Source organism: Geotrypetes seraphini, chromosome 18 (assembly GCF_902459505.1).
Source record: "Geotrypetes seraphini chromosome 18, aGeoSer1.1, whole genome shotgun sequence".
Classification (NCBI taxonomy): Eukaryota; Metazoa; Chordata; class Amphibia; order Gymnophiona; family Dermophiidae; genus Geotrypetes; species Geotrypetes seraphini.
Genome location: NC_047101.1, coordinates 21,271,931 through 21,287,376, shown reverse-complemented (window position 1 = coordinate 21,287,376; position 15,446 = coordinate 21,271,931). Strand labels below are relative to the sequence as shown.

The window sequence follows — 15,446 nt, the reverse complement described above, 5'->3', positions numbered from 1 at the left end:
TCCAGACCATACAAAACACCGCCCTCAGACTGATCTACTCACTCAGAAAATATGATCACATAACTACTGCCTTCTTAGACTCCCACTGGTTACCCATACAAGCACGAATTCAATTCAAATTCCACTGCCTATTATTCAAAGCGTTACATGGCTCTTCCCCTTCCTACCTAAACAACCGCTTAAACCAGATCTCCACCTCAAGACACAGAAGAACCCCCGAACCCTTTTGCCTTTCCCCCACTCAAAGGCACACTACGCAAGAAATTGTTTGACAACCTTCTGGCAACACAAGCAGCAAAACTCAACCATACCATCTCCAATCTGCTGACAACATCGGACGACTTCAAAACATTCCGAAAAGAAATCAAAACCCTGCTTTTCAAAAAATTCATCCAAATATCTTAACCATTCTTCACCTACCTCAAGATATTACTTCCCCAAATAACCCACCTAAACACCTTCCAAGCAAACAGACCCCAAAAATTAGATGGTAATCTTACCTACTCTAACTATATTCTCTTTGTCCATATCACACAGTTCGGCACTGTCATTTTACTATCCAACCCCTAAATCTCCTTAGGAATCTATCCAGCTATCTCTCCTCTGTCAAAAAAAAAAAAATTGTATCTTCACTGGAAAATGTCCAGTCAAATCTTTTGTAATCCGCCTTGAACTGCAAGGTATAGGCGGAATAGAAATCCGTAATGTAATGTAATGTAATTTTTTTAGTCTTTAGAGAAAGTCAGAGGCTGGCCAGTGGAGGAAGAATAGTGTGAGACCAAGACTGGCTCACAAGAGCTTTCCTTGATATCTGTTGATGTCTTAATGCTTTTGACCACAGAGTTGATATCCTGGCTGAAACTGCTGTTGAAGGATAGGAAACTATATTGTGGTAGAAAAATTATTTCCTAAGTCAACACAGTTAATATCAAGTTCTTCATAATTTGCCCTAATTGAAAGAATATATTTGAGAGGGCTCTGGACTCCCTGTTGAACAAAGTGAGAATAACAGTCATAGCAGTGACAATTCTGAAATATGGGAACAAATAGAAAAAGTAGAAAACGCGTTGTACTATGAGAAAAAAATATATAAACATGCACATGTTATGCTGAGGTTCAACAACTGGCATTGCTTGTTATCCAAAAGACAATAGGATGGTATGTTTACTGTGGTAGAACCAAAGTTCTTAACAGTGAACCAATAGGCAGATTAAAAATTCTTTAGTGCTCAGATTAGGACTTGTTTAGATGACAAGCGTAAACCCACAAGACCGTGGGGAATAGTAGAAATACCTCAATATGTATACCGTTCACAGTTCCAACCTTAGATATTAAACATTCATTATGGGTATATGCTGCTAAAGGTATATTAATAACATACTGCTGAATGTCTTTCCTCCACTGTTCTCCATACCAGAAGGGGCACAATATACATAATTGTGATCTGTGGTACCTCACATACCATAACATTGGAAGATTGTTTCTTCTGCTTAGCCTTCTAGTTCAGAACAAACCTGGTGGGACAAAATTCCCTAAATAGAACCAAGAAGATATTGTGTGGGATTCCAAAGGAACAATCCACAAATACACAACAAATCCCACTGCAGGGTATTAGATATCCTCTGGCTCCTCTCTGCAGCTTGAGTTCTCGAGCAAGGTCTTGGGCATCATCATTGATTCCACATTGTCCTTCAATGACCACCTCCAATCCTTGGTAAAAAATTGCTTTTTCAGCCTTCACATGCTGAGGAAAGTTAGATCCTGCTTCCATCAAAAACATTTTACCTTCCTTGTCCAATCCATCATCCTCTCCAGATTGGACTATTGCAACTCTATCTACTTAAGCCTAACTAAGAAAAACCTCCACAGACTCCAACGGATTCAGAATGCCGCGGCCAAGCTCATCTTCGCTAAAAGTAAATTTGACCATGTCTCCCTGCTCCTGGCCAAGCTCCACTGGCTTCCGATAATCGCCAGGGTCCACTATAAATGCGCCTGTTTAACTTTCAAAATCCTATATGGTATCCTCCCTCCCTCTATCCCTCTTTCTTGGAATTCCTCAAACCCTAATACCACCAGATCCTCCCACAAATTAAAACTATCCTTCCCCTCGCTAAAAGGCATTTTCCACACAGGAAAGCTAGGGACCTCCCTCCACTTTAAAATCACTGAGCTCTGGAACAATCTTACCTCCCCTCTTCGGAACTTGAGCTCTCTCCAAGTTTTCCGCAAACATCTGAAAACCTGGCTTTTCTCAAAAAATGTAAGTCTCCCTCCAACTTAGGAATCAAGGAAACTCTTATATCTTGGCATCCCAAGTCCTCTAAATTTTCTTCACACTTCTACCTCTAACCCTCTGTTGTAGTTCCTTCCTATTTCTCCTACTGTAAACCGCGTCGAGCTCTACGAACGTGGAGATGATGCGGTATACAAACCTAAGGATTAGATTAGATAGGAATGTGGAGAGGAGATTGGTCTCAGAAACCTGCTTGGATAAGTATATATTCAATCCAATACCAAGCTATTAGCGGTTTGTAGCACCCCATCTACAATCAGAGTGGAGCAGCCTGCTTTGGCTTCAGAGGAAGGAGCCTCTGAAGCTTTTGGGCCTGAGATATCTTTGTCTCCTCCATTCATCCTGCTTCCACAGCGTCCGATGTCAGAATTCATCAACGCTGTGGTATCTCCAACCCCGGGAGAGCTGTTGCAGACTCGCAAAGAGAGAGCCGAGCTGTTGCCGATGTTCAAGTCACTCGGAGTGAGAGAGAGGAGTTCCCCTGCAGTGGTTACCCTGGATGGCATCTGGTGTATGCTACAAAGGCTGGAAGCTGCAGTAATCAAATCGTCCTCTATGGTTGTGAATAAAATTGACGATTTAACAAATACTGTAGAATCCATTAAAAAAAAAACAACTGATAAATTTGATTTGATTAACAAAGAAATATCTTCCCTTCAACAATTAACTGGGAACTTGGCTAAGAAAAATTGAACAGATTGAGAATTTTAACAGAAGGTTAAATCTTCGGTTCCTTAATTTTCCTAAAACTACAGGAGTGACACCAGGTGACATGTTCAAAAAATATTTGTCTGAAATTTTAACATTTCCATCTGAAGTTATGTCGCCCATAAATCATATTTACTATCTTCCCGGAAGCTGAAAATAGACAAATTAATGATTTAAATAACCTATCTGTCTTGTTGGAAAAATCCTTAGAAATTCTATCTCGCCCTACTCTTCTTGTCTCATTTGTATTTGAACAAGACCTAAATTCCGTAATGCGAATGTTTTTTTGCGTTTTCTCAAGCTTTATTTTTGGGGCAAAGAATGTGGGTCTTCCTGACGTGACTAAGTCTACTGAAGAATGCAGGAAATTATTCCTGAATATGAGACAAGAAGTTAAGGCTTTGGGGGCTACTTTTTGCTAAGTTACCCATGTAAATGTTTAGTTAAATATGTTGGAACAAAATATGTTTTTTTTGCTCCAGAGCAACTCATAGCCTTTTTGGATACTAAGAAGCTGGTCTAGGAAATTCAGGGATGATTAAAAGTTAGATGATGATGTAACCTGCTAAGCTTATACCTTAATGTTATATATTCATTTATTGATGATCTCCTTATCATTCTGTATTCCCCCCAGTGTTTTGTAGTCTGATGAAGAAATAATAATTTGCTTATATTTGGGGATGTTGTTAATTCCCTTTGTCTTTCCTATTATTTTAATGCCTCATTCTCTGTATTTCTAGAACAAGTTGATGCTTGTAAAATTTATTGATAAAATGAATAAATAATAAATTAAAAAAAAAGAAAGTGGGAGTTCCTGCACATGCTCAGTAAGCCAAAAGCTTACTTTTGCTATGGGAGACACATAGAATCAATCTAGTACTTCACCAACAAGTGTGACTACAATTCCCCTGCTTGTCTCTGGAGAATGTTCTTTGTAATTCAGTTTGTCATTCTATTCTGCTGTTGCCTTTGATTCAAGATATATCTGAGATCTAGTCCACTTCAGTGCTTAAGCCAAAACTGAGTATTTGAATAATTCTAATCTATTTTAGATTTGGAAATTTTGAAGGATGAATTGTGATAATAAAATGTACCTTGATAGTCTGGAGACCAGGGTAATGTTTCAGTTGTCGCGTCTGTATTGTGTGCATAGACTAACTTCAGAATGCTGTGTGTCTAGACTACAGTGACATCCGTGAATATCTTACCATATATACTCAAATATAAGTCGATCCGAATATAAATCGAGACATCCCCCCTTTCCCCCCCAAAAGGAGGAAAAATGGTTGACTCAAATATAAGTTGGGCGGCTTAATATTCTCATGCAAATTCGCAGGAGCCTGTAAGGAAGCTGCTCAGAATTGAGCAGCAGCGCCAAATAGCGCACCTGCTTGTGCTGCTCAGTGGCCAAAGAAGCTCGCAGCAGCCAGTTAACAGCAGGGCAGGAACTCGGAAAGTTTGCTCCTGCCCACTGCACCTCCACCGGGGATCGGCAGTAGAGGTATGAGGCTAGGGCAGAGCCTGCTGGCGGTAGCCGTCAATTTTGGAAGGGGGTGTATTGTTGGCTCGAATACCGGTACCCCCATTTTGGGCCAATTTTTTGGCCCCCAAATCCTGGTTTATATTAGAGTATATACGGTAAGTGTACATAAGGAATTTTGCTACAATAAACAAAATGCAGTATCCTGAAAATCATGTGTACTGAGTGCACACCAGATAAATCTAAATTTATGGTCTTCTGTGGCAGAATCTGATGAAGAAGTAGATGAACCTGAAGAAAGGTCTCAGACTCCTGAAGTAGTTGGAGATGTTGGAGATGATGCTGGGACATACTATGATACTCCTGGAAGGTAAAATTTTACTACGCTGCTTTAGTATGCTTTATCTGTATAAAGGTTCTTACTATGCATGTGTTATTTACTTCTGAAATGTAGTATTTAGAACTTTTCTGTCATTAGGGTTGTAGAACACTTAATGGTTTTTTAAAAATTGGAACTTTAAACGGCAGAAACTTGGCACATTAAAGTCAACCACAGGTCAGCTAACTTAGACTATAAAGTGTTGTCTGGGGCAAATATGAGGGCTCTTCAAAAGTATCAGACCTTTATTCATAAAAAATACTTGTATTCAGATACAAAAATCTTACACTAATCTCCTTCGTAATAGTCCCCTTGGGCTGCCATATACTTCTTCCATAGGTTCTGGCGCTGTTGGAAGCAGCGCTGGAACGCCTCTTTTGAGATTGCTGGCAACTGGTCCGTCACCTACCAGAACATGCTTCACTCTTCACTGATGTGCGGCCATCTCTGAAATGGTTCTACCAATGTGTGGTGCTTATTGCTTTGTCCCCGAAGGCCTGTTGAATCTTGCGGATTGTTTCCATTTGGGAATCGCCAAGCTTTACACAAAATTTAATGCAGTAGCGGTCAAATTTTTCTGTCATTTTGTCAAAAAAGAAAATTCAATGGCACTCACTTATACTTCTCACTCATCAACAGACTACCAGTGACTGACAGCTTCAGTAGGCGGGAAAAAATTCAAGCATGCGCATTAGGGTCACCTACATATGTGTACCAAACCACTCTTCCCTAGCTTTATTTGTTTACGCAAGAAAAATTAAGGTCTGATACTTTTTGAATGGCCCTCGTATATACGAAGTCCACAAATTAAAATCAAACCCATTCTCCAACATTCTGAGTGGTGATCTGTGTTGGGGTAGGCTGGGCTGCTATTGGAAACGTAGGGACTGTATGAGTATGATGGAAAGTGATGGGGAGCTCTTCCATGTGTGGTGTTTTTAAATGATGGAGCATACAATATATATAAAGGGAGCAGGGTAAACTACTAAATAATTCAAAATTTCTTTGTCATCCTCTCCAGACTGGTACAGCTTTTACTGATGGGTAATAGCTTACCTTGACCAGCAGGTGGAGACTGAAACCAAACTTTTGGTTATATTACTTAATACCTGCACTCCCTCTATCTAACAGTCTTTTCTTAGTCTAAAAGCAGGTGGTTTGTGAGCTGTTGGAATTTGTTTAGGGCTCCTTGACCCCATTCTGGTGCCGGACTGAACTTGGAGAGGCCCTGTTTGGAGTCTGTTTGGGCTCGTTTTGAGCCCCCCCCCCCACTTCCCCCACCTCCCAAAAATTTTGTAGAGGTGCCTCAGCTGTAAGCCTTGCCACCAAAACAGGCAAGGCATATAGCATTGAGAGCCAGTGGAGTCTTTTCTATAAAAAAAAACAAAACAAGCAAACAAAAAAACCTGAGGCAGTGCCGGTCTAAAGGGAGCTTTCCCTTGTCTTATTGCTTTTTTTTTTTTTGCTAACTGACACTTTGTATTCTAGGTAGGTCGTGTATTGCGCAATGAGCTCTTTCACCAGGAGAAATTGCTCATTGTGCTCCAGACGCAAGGCACTCGTGGCCAGCCCGTGCAAACACTGTGCAGTCTGCCGCGAAGGAGAATCCTCGTCGGCATGGGGTGCCGGCATCCAGGCTTCCCCTTCGAGTGTCTTGTGAACCCGCAGCTGACATTGGGGAAGCTCAGGTTTCCCTCGCCGCCCACACAGGGATTTCCCCATCTGCCGATAGTCAGAGTAAAAAGGATTCCCTTACTGCCAATGTTGCTGGGGATTCCCTTTTTGCTGCTGATGGCTTGCCTGCTTTAGCAGCTGGGACAGTTCAGGCTTCCCAGACGCTCTAGGCCACCTGCTGGTCATGGTGAGCTATTACCGATCAGTGAAGGCTGTACCGGTCTGGAGAGTCTAAAAGAAAGAACCTAATTTCTCATTTCCCTGCGTACAGTGTGTTTTGTGGGTTGTTTAAATTTTGTAGTTACCATTATGTATTAATAAGATTATATTGTGTATGTATATGAAAAATGAATGGAAGAAATTGCATTACAATTAGTACTATTAAGGGGGTGGGGTCTGGGGCGGAGCTTGGGCGGGTCTGGGATAGAGTTTGGACAAGGGTACTTGGCTTGAAGAAGTTGAGAAATGCTACTAGAAGATCTTGCATCTGCTTAGCTCTCTGTAGTTTAGTAATCTTAAGGATTTGGCTTGACATTGAACCATTAAAATAGTTGCTTTGAACCAGAGTCTAGCTGGGAGAGGTCATTTTCTTGAGATACTTTCATTTCCTAGGACACAACCTTGATGGGAGCAAATGTGATTATAGCACTGCAAATCTCCTGAGAACTAAGTAATCCTGAATTGTATCTCTGATTTTGCTTAAGCATAGAATCTAATACCTTCCCTTTCCCTTCAATCTTCTACTCTACTTTCAGTTAGTAATTTAAAAAAATCCTTTCTTCCTTTACTTTATTGGGAAGTTTGGTTCTTATCTGCTTAGACTGACGCAGCCCACAGAGTGGTTTGGGGTGGTGGGGGAGGGCTGAAATTGCTGTTTTTGGAAGTTTTAAGATAGCCTTGTTTCCCTACCCTAAAAATCCTAAAATTGCTAGTGTTTGCTTACCTCTATTGAAATTACAGCCATTTTTTCAGTGGGAAAGCCTGGCAATGGCCATCTTGGATTTCTCCCGATTTTGAAAAGTTCTCAAACTTATTTAAAAAGCCTCGTTTTTTTATTCTAACCACAAGGGATGGAGTCCTGGCTCCAATAACATGAATTAATGTGAAGTTTGCTATTTGGACACCGTAAGAGTGCCCTTGCATCATGTGTTCTGCCTCATCAAAGCTGCTAAAAAATTATTGGGATGGTTGGAGGACATTTTTGGTGTCTCGGAGTTCCAGAATATGGCGCCAGCACCTGGTAAAGGCTTTGATGGCCCCAGATTGTAAAGAAAGCACTCTAATTCTCCTCTGGTAGGGGATTCTCAGGCCTCTATGTCCTTTACATTTGACCTTGTGAACTTGCTCTGGCAGGCTTATGTCGGCATGGCTAGCACGCCTTCTGGGTCAACTGGAGAGTGACCAACTGCGCAGCTTTCCCATGGTCCCACATCTGTTCTGCTAAGAAGACAAGTTTCAAGTTTTATTAAGATTTGTTATCTAAGCAATATCATATTTCAATCTGCATCTCCCTCAGACTCATAGTTGGTCGGATGGAGTCACTGAGGAGGATGATCTGGATGCTTTTTAGAGTAAAACCTCAGCCAAGGATGATGCGGTTCTGAGTGAGGTAGACCAGGGAGTAAATGCTACTGTAGATCAGGGTGAGGATCCTTCTGTTTGCAAACTATTCAAATCTGCTGCCCTGACTGATCTTATTGAGTCTCTCTGAACGAGCTTAAAATTGATCCTCCTCAGCCTACTGCCCAATGTTCTCTGCTCAGCAGTGTCTGCCGTTCCATGGCATCTGAATATGAAAGTTCTGATTTCTGAGCCCTGGGAGAACCCTGAGGGCTCCCTTAGGGTGATAAAAGCCATGTCCATGTTGTATCTTATGGACCAGGAGTTCCAGTAGATGTTTGCTATATCTAAAGTGGACTTTCTGGTGGCTCAGGTGACAAAGTGCACATCCCTACCCAGTGAGGGAGGCATGGTGCTCAAGGATCAACAGGATTTGCAGACTGGGCAAGTTGCTAAAGAGGCAGTTTGAGGCCTTGTCTCTGGTGGTTAAGGCTGCTACTGCGGCCTTTTCTGTTGCCCAAACATGCCACTCTAAATTGCATAGGTGGTGGGCAAAGTGTCTGCTTATTTTGTGGATCAGACATTGAGCTGGGGACTCTACATCCAAAGCCAGTCTCGGCAGACTTCTTTCAAAGGCCAAATGTTACTCGGTCAGAGGTTGGATGATCTCATGGCTAGCGTCCAGGACTGCTGTCCAAAATCACTTCCAGACAGTAGATCTCAGGCTACAGAGGGGCAAACTCGTGGGTCCATTCACACCTATTCTCTTCTGGATTCTAGTCCCAGAGTTCCTTTCAGAACCCATGGCAGAGGTTCACCAGCAATAGAAAGCCTCAAAGCTCCACCTCTCGCTCAGGGAGTCAACCCAAGAAATCACAATGATGCTAGGTTTAAACCCTCCATCCAAGATCAGAGGCTGGCTGTGAGACTTCCTGGAGGCATGGGAAGCTATCACGACTGATCAGTGAGTGCTAGAAGTTATCAGGGATGGCTACAAGAGTTTGCCCGTCTTCTCTCTTCCTGGTTTGTGGACTCCCCTGCAGACCGACTGGAGAAAGCCACCCATATCAAGACGGCAATTGAACGGGTGCCAGTTACAGACTCGGGCTTTGACAAATACTCCATATATTTCGTAGTGCCAAAGAAAGGCTCCAAAGATTGGAGACCAATCCTGGACCTCAAGTAAGTCAACACGGCTCTCAAAGTACCTTATTTTCGCATTGAGTCGCTTCGGTTGGTCATTGCTTCAGTGCAGCCAGGGGAGTTCCTAGGAGCTCTGGACCTAATGAAGGCACATCTACACATTCCCTTCTTTGCAGATCAGACTTTTCCTTCGTTTTCATGTCCTGGAGAAGCATTTTCAGTTCATGGCCATATCGTTTGGTCTTGCCATGGCTCTGTTAGTGGTGGCAGCCCACCTCTGCATAATAGGTTGGCTAGTCCACCCTTAATTGAACGACTGATTCATCAGAGCCCCCTTGAAGGAGAAAACAGAGAGTTGTTCAGGCCTTCCCGATGACTCTTCAGAGTCTGGGCAAGATTGTTAACTTAAAATACAGCTAGTCCAGTTGCTGGAGTATCTGGGTGTCCAGCTTAATACAGAGAAGGGATGAGTTTTTCTTTCAGAGGCATGTATACAGAAGCCTTGGGGGTCAAATCTCAGCTCTCCTGGCACAACTGACTGTCAGCCTGGGACTATCTTCAGGTCCTGGGTTCAATGGCTGCACAATAGAAATGGTACTGAAGTAAAGGCTGCTTTGTTTACCTCATTGGAATAACTACAAGACGGCATTGTATCTTCCAAAGCAGACTATATTCATTTATTGTTAGTATAAAAACTTACAGTATTACAGCAGCAGAGACATATCAGAAAAATATATTGTCAGTTCAGAATATGCAATGGAGAGAAGAACTTGCACCCATATGCTTAGCAGGGGGCTAGCAGATCCCCGTAGCATAAGTAAGTGAATCTCTCTAGCTTTACCTAGAATGCACATGTATTTTATACAGAGAAATTCTTCCTTTGTTCCAAAAAGTACATCCCCGAATTCTGGTTATGTAATTCCTTATTGGTACATAAAATAATGTAAATCTAACTCCTCCTCTCAGTCCACGCCTCTCTCACCTCCACCCCCCTCCCCAGTAGGGGGGGGGGGCTTGCAGAAACAGAGAACTCTTGGTGAACTTTCTTTCTACAGCGCTGAGATATGTAGATGTTAATTAGTCTGTGCATCTTTGGGGTGGTGTCCTTGTATGCTGAAAGTTGGCAAAGGTGACCTTTCAACAATTCAGCTGCTTGGTTCCCATAACTTGGTTCAGAGACAGGGAGCAAATGTTTTGGTACCAAGTTCTCTCATCTCGCTACACCCACATCGTCCTGCAGGGATCCTTGCTCATTATAAAAGTTTTATGGCTTTCCAGGGTGCCTGGCATATGAAGTCATACAGCACTGATAACAGTTCAGCAGAACCTTGGAGAAATATCCTCCCAGCAGGGAATGGAGACAAAAACGTTAGCATTGCAAAGGCTGCAGGTGTTTACAGACAGCAAGGTACAGGCTGGGCCTGGCTATGGGAAAATATAGGAAAATATGGGAAAATATAGGAAAATGTAGTGTCCAGCATACACAAGTGAGGCCAGTATGTCCAGTTGAATCATCTGTATGTCCAGGTTATCCATGTCAGTACCTTGGTAAAGAACTCGTGTGTGCCGTCTACAGCACTCCCTTCTGTCTTGATGGTCACCGCAGAGGGACTCTGCATATTCTACTTCCCTGGATAACAGCTGCCCGCTGCAGCATGGTCTGGTGACTCTCCATGGTTTTTGACTTCAGAGATGCCTTTTCAGATTGGCTCTTGGACCACTCTAACAACAGATGCCATCCTTATTGTGAGGATCATCCAATTCAGGGTTGGTGGTCTCATCTCGCCACTGTTGGTCCATCAACAGTCTGGAGTTCGGAGCCATCCACCTAGCACTGAAGCAGTTTCAGCCCTGGCTGATGAACAAGGCAGTTAGTGTTTTCAGACAATGCCACATGGTGGCTTATGTCAACAGGAAGGAAGGCACCAAGAGTGTTAGGCTTAAACAGGAGGCAAAGGCTAAGGTCCTTTTTAGCTGGTCGGAAGCTCATCTTCTGGCCATTTCAGTGGCCAGCTTTGCCGGAATGCAAAATGTGAAGATGGATTTCCTAGCAGACAAACTCTGGACCCGGGAGAGTGGATTCTCTCCCTCAGGTATTTCAGACAGTTAACCACTGGGACATACTAACATTTGACCTCATGGTGAAGGCAAAGAACAAAAAAGCAGTCGTCTTCAGCAACAGATATGAGCCTAGAAGCATGGGGATCAACATCCTGGTTGTCCTGCGGAAAGTTCCTGTGCATGTTCCCACCATGGCCCTTGATAGCAGACTCCAGAGAAGAGTATCCTGGCACCTGGAGCGAGACATCCTGGTAGCTCTGGACTGGCACTGGTGCCCTTGGAACGCAGATCTAGTGCATCTTCTGGACAGTCCCCCTCTGAGGCTTTAGCCACTCAAAGGGCTTCTCTCTCGGGGTCTGATCATGCTACAAGATCCAGAGCACTTTGGTATTACGGCATAGCTCTTGAGCGCTTGACCTTGAGCCAGAAGGACTACTCGGATTTGGTGGTGTACTTGCGACAAAGTATTCAAAGGCAAAGAGGTAACACTCCAAATGAAGATCAGACTTCTCCATGCACTCATTTTCTCAGTGGTCAATTATGGATGCAAAATATGGATGCTATAGAAACAAGAAAGAAAGATTGGCTCATTTGAGCTTTGGTGCTGGAGAAGGATTTGAGGCGTGCCAATAGACTGCCAGAAGAACTAACAGATCTATTCTGGAAGAGATCAAACTGGGTATGTTACTCGAAGCCCAAATGATAACGTTATGACTGCCTTATTTTTGTCACACCATCAGGAGAGAGAGATCACTGGAGAAGGACATCCTGTTTGAGAAGATTGAAGGAACCAGGCGAAGAGGGTGATTTGCAATCAGATGGCTGGACACGTTGAAAACAACCATGGGGATGACACTGGAAGACCTTTCTGGACTAGCACAAACAGATTTCTTTGTAGATCAACAATTCATCAAGTTGCTAGGACTCGTGCTCGAGTCAGTGGCTCCTAACAACAACAATACTTCTGAGAGCCAAGAAGCCAGCCACTTTCACTGTATACACCAAGGTGTGGGATTACTTCCAACGTTGGTGTCACGAGAATCTAGAACTTGCCACGGTGCTTTCTTTCCTTCAAGAAGACTTGGGATATGGGTTTGGTGGGTTTTTTCTCTTGAAGGTTCAGGTGGTCAAGGTTAACAGATTTTACAGCTTAGGCCTCCAGTTCACCAACCTTAACACTGTGCTGGAGGGGCTCTCAAGACTTCCATTCGAGCCCTTACAGGAGGCCACTCTCAAGGACCTGATTATTAAAAACGGTCTTTCTGGTAGCCATTACTTCTCCTCCACTGCCAATTCCAGACTTCGTTCCTTTCAGCTAGCTGCCTACTATGCATGGAATAAATTACCCAAGTTTGTCAATCAAGTCCCTTCCCTTGTTTAAAAGCAGACTGAAAACCCACCTTTTTGATATAGCCTTCAATCTTTAACTCTATTCCTCAGCCCTCCAACCCAGCCAGCTGATAACCATAGTAGATGACGGCAGATAAACACCCAAATGGTCCATCCAGTATGCCCAACCTGATTCAATCTAAAAAATTTTATTTATTTTTTAAATTTTTTTAAAATCGTTCCCCCTTACTGTATCCATAACATCCTTTTTTTTTGTCTGTCTTGGCTTTTTAGATTATAAGATCTTTTGAGCAGGGACAGTTTCTTATTCTTTGTGACTCTGTGTAGCGCTGTGTGCGTCTGGTAGTACTAAAGAAATAATTAATAGTAGTAGTAGACGTTTCTCAGAATTGCAGGCCTTGTCCTGCAGGGATCCTTACCTCCATATCACAAATGCGGGGGTCTCTTTGCAGACCATTTGCAGACCATTCCTTGGTGACAGCCCAGCGCGTGCCGACAACCCAGCGCGGACAACTGAGCGCAAGGCAGAAGCGCGCTGAAGAAAAACAGTATTTTAAAGGGCTCTGATGTGGGGTGTGGGGGTAAACCCCCCCTCCCACTTTACTTAAAAGAGATTGCGCCGGTGTTGTGGGGGTTTGGGGGGTTGTAACCCCCCACATTATACTGAAAACTTCACTTTTTTCCTAAAAAAGAGGGAAAAAGTGAAGTTTCCAGTAAATGAGGGGGTTACAACCCCCCCAATGCCGGCACAATCTCTGTTAAGTAAAAAAAGGGGAGGCCGGCTTCCAATGCTACCATTTGAAGATGGATTAGGTTGGCTATCCTCCTACATTGTCTACAGAAAGCAGACTCCTTTCGCTCTTTGAGAGCATTTGACAAGAAGGGTTGCTGCCTCTTGAGCAGAATCTAGAATAATTGTTTCATCACCACTTTCACCAAATTTTATAGAGTGGGCATGGCAGCACAGGAGGACTCCATTTGGAGCCTCAGTTTAGCAGGCATGCTTATGTCTCCAACACGGGGTTTCGGGGACTGCTTAGGTATGTCCAATGGTTCACATACTATCCCTGTCCCTATTGCACTGGTAAAAGAGATTAGGTTCTTACCTTGATAATATTGTTGTCACTGTTCTGCCGGGATTGTCTGCTGCTTGAAGGCTACATCTCTGAATTTTCTGCCAGCTATTGCTAATTGTATATTGCAAATATTTAGTTCTATAGGGGTTTTCCCCAGGGTTCCACTGTTCATTCTAGCTTATTGTTGTTAAAGATTGTTGCATTTGTTCATTTTCGCTATATGGCATGTCTGAGCATGGTGTTCTTTTATGTGAGCAGATCAAGTTCCCATTCTCCTTATCTGTAGGGCTGTCGCCTGCTTTGGAACTAACTGACTGAGGGCAGCAATGAAAAGGAGGAGGTGCTTAAAACAATGATCATTATCTCCTGCAATGGACTTGCAGGAGTGGCTGGAGGACCTGTGGTTCAGCAATATTATCCCTATCTACTGGAAAAGATATTATCAAGGTAAGAACCTAATCTCTTTTTTCTGGTTTTCTCAGTGTGAACGACACAGATGAACAACTGGAAGAGCAAGTGGCAGAACCAGAACCAGAGCCTGAACCTGAACTTGATCAAGATTCAGAACCAATAGTACAAGAAGAAAAATCTGAGCCAGTATTGGAGGAGCCAGCACCTGAGGAGGAGGTTGCTGAGAAGTGTTCTTCTCCTGCTCCCGCAGACCCTATTCCAGCAGTACAGGAAGATTCTAGAGTAAGGAATTCTATGGACAGGTGCCCTTGGGTGGTTATGTGGATTTTTTTTTTTATTTGCCATTTTGGAGTACTTCCGCTTGGAAGCAAATTCTGTTTCACATTAGTGCTAGAACTGACACACTGGTGCAAAATTGTGTTGTGATTTGGTGAATGAGATTCTTACTTTAAAATGCTTATATAAAAGGGAATACTCCTCATCAAGTTGTACGTTTCAATTAATATTTTCAATGAATTGCTAAAGGAGTAGCATATTGTCACTACTCGGATAATGTCCAGCTCTGCACCCAGATATATCCAGGTCATTAAAGACCTTAAGAACATAAGAATAGCCTCACTGGGTCAGACCAATGGTCCATCAAGTCCAGTAGCCCATTCCTACGGTGGCCAATCTAAGTCACCATTACCTGGCCAAAACCCAAGGTGTAACAGTACTCCATGCTACCGATACAGGGCAAGCAGTGGCTTTCCCCATGTCTTTCTCAATAACAGTCTATGGACTTTTCCTCCAGGAACTTGTCCAAACCTTTCTTAAAACCAGCTATGCTATCCACTCTTACCACATCCTCTGGCAACACGTTCCAGAGCTTAACTATTCTCTCAGTGAAAAAAAAATTTCCTCCAATTGGTTTTAAAAGTATTTCCCTGTAACTTCGAGTGTCCTCTAGTCTTTGTAGTTTTTGATGGAGCGAGAACTGGTGGTTGGTCTCAGTGAGTGGCACTTGGCTGGATAGGAGCTACTCCTAAGTGCCTTTTAATATTGGACCTGATATCTTGTGCATTCTTGTACAATTCCACTTTATTCTGGGACCAGTGAGTTATTTCCCTCCACCTGCCAGGGTCTGTAGGAAGCCTCAAAACTTTAAATGCTTTTTCCCTCCTCCCTTACATACCTCCTCACTGAGCAAGCTCACCAGTCTTTTCTTCCTACAAGCTAGGCTATAGAAGCTCATATTTTCTGCTCGTGTTTTTGTGATCTTTCTGTATTTTTTGTTCATGGTTTTCGCCCTCGTACTGTGGAGGTTCC

The 15,446-nt window shown here is 43.1% G+C and overlaps 1 protein-coding gene across 4 annotated transcripts in view; it reads left to right on the top strand.

The window, feature by feature from the left end:
* The window catches only part of G3BP1 (G3BP stress granule assembly factor 1), a 79,507-nt gene that overhangs the window by 37,670 nt on the left and 26,391 nt on the right, over nt 1-15,446 (top strand). For all 4 annotated transcript variants that reach the window (XM_033927102.1, XM_033927101.1, XM_033927103.1 and 1 more), the window contains exons 6-7: nt 4,752-4,854; nt 14,210-14,420. In XM_033927102.1, the coding sequence (XP_033782993.1) occupies nt 4,752-4,854; nt 14,210-14,420 (314 nt within the window). The remainder of the gene's footprint in view (nt 1-4,751; nt 4,855-14,209; nt 14,421-15,446) is intronic.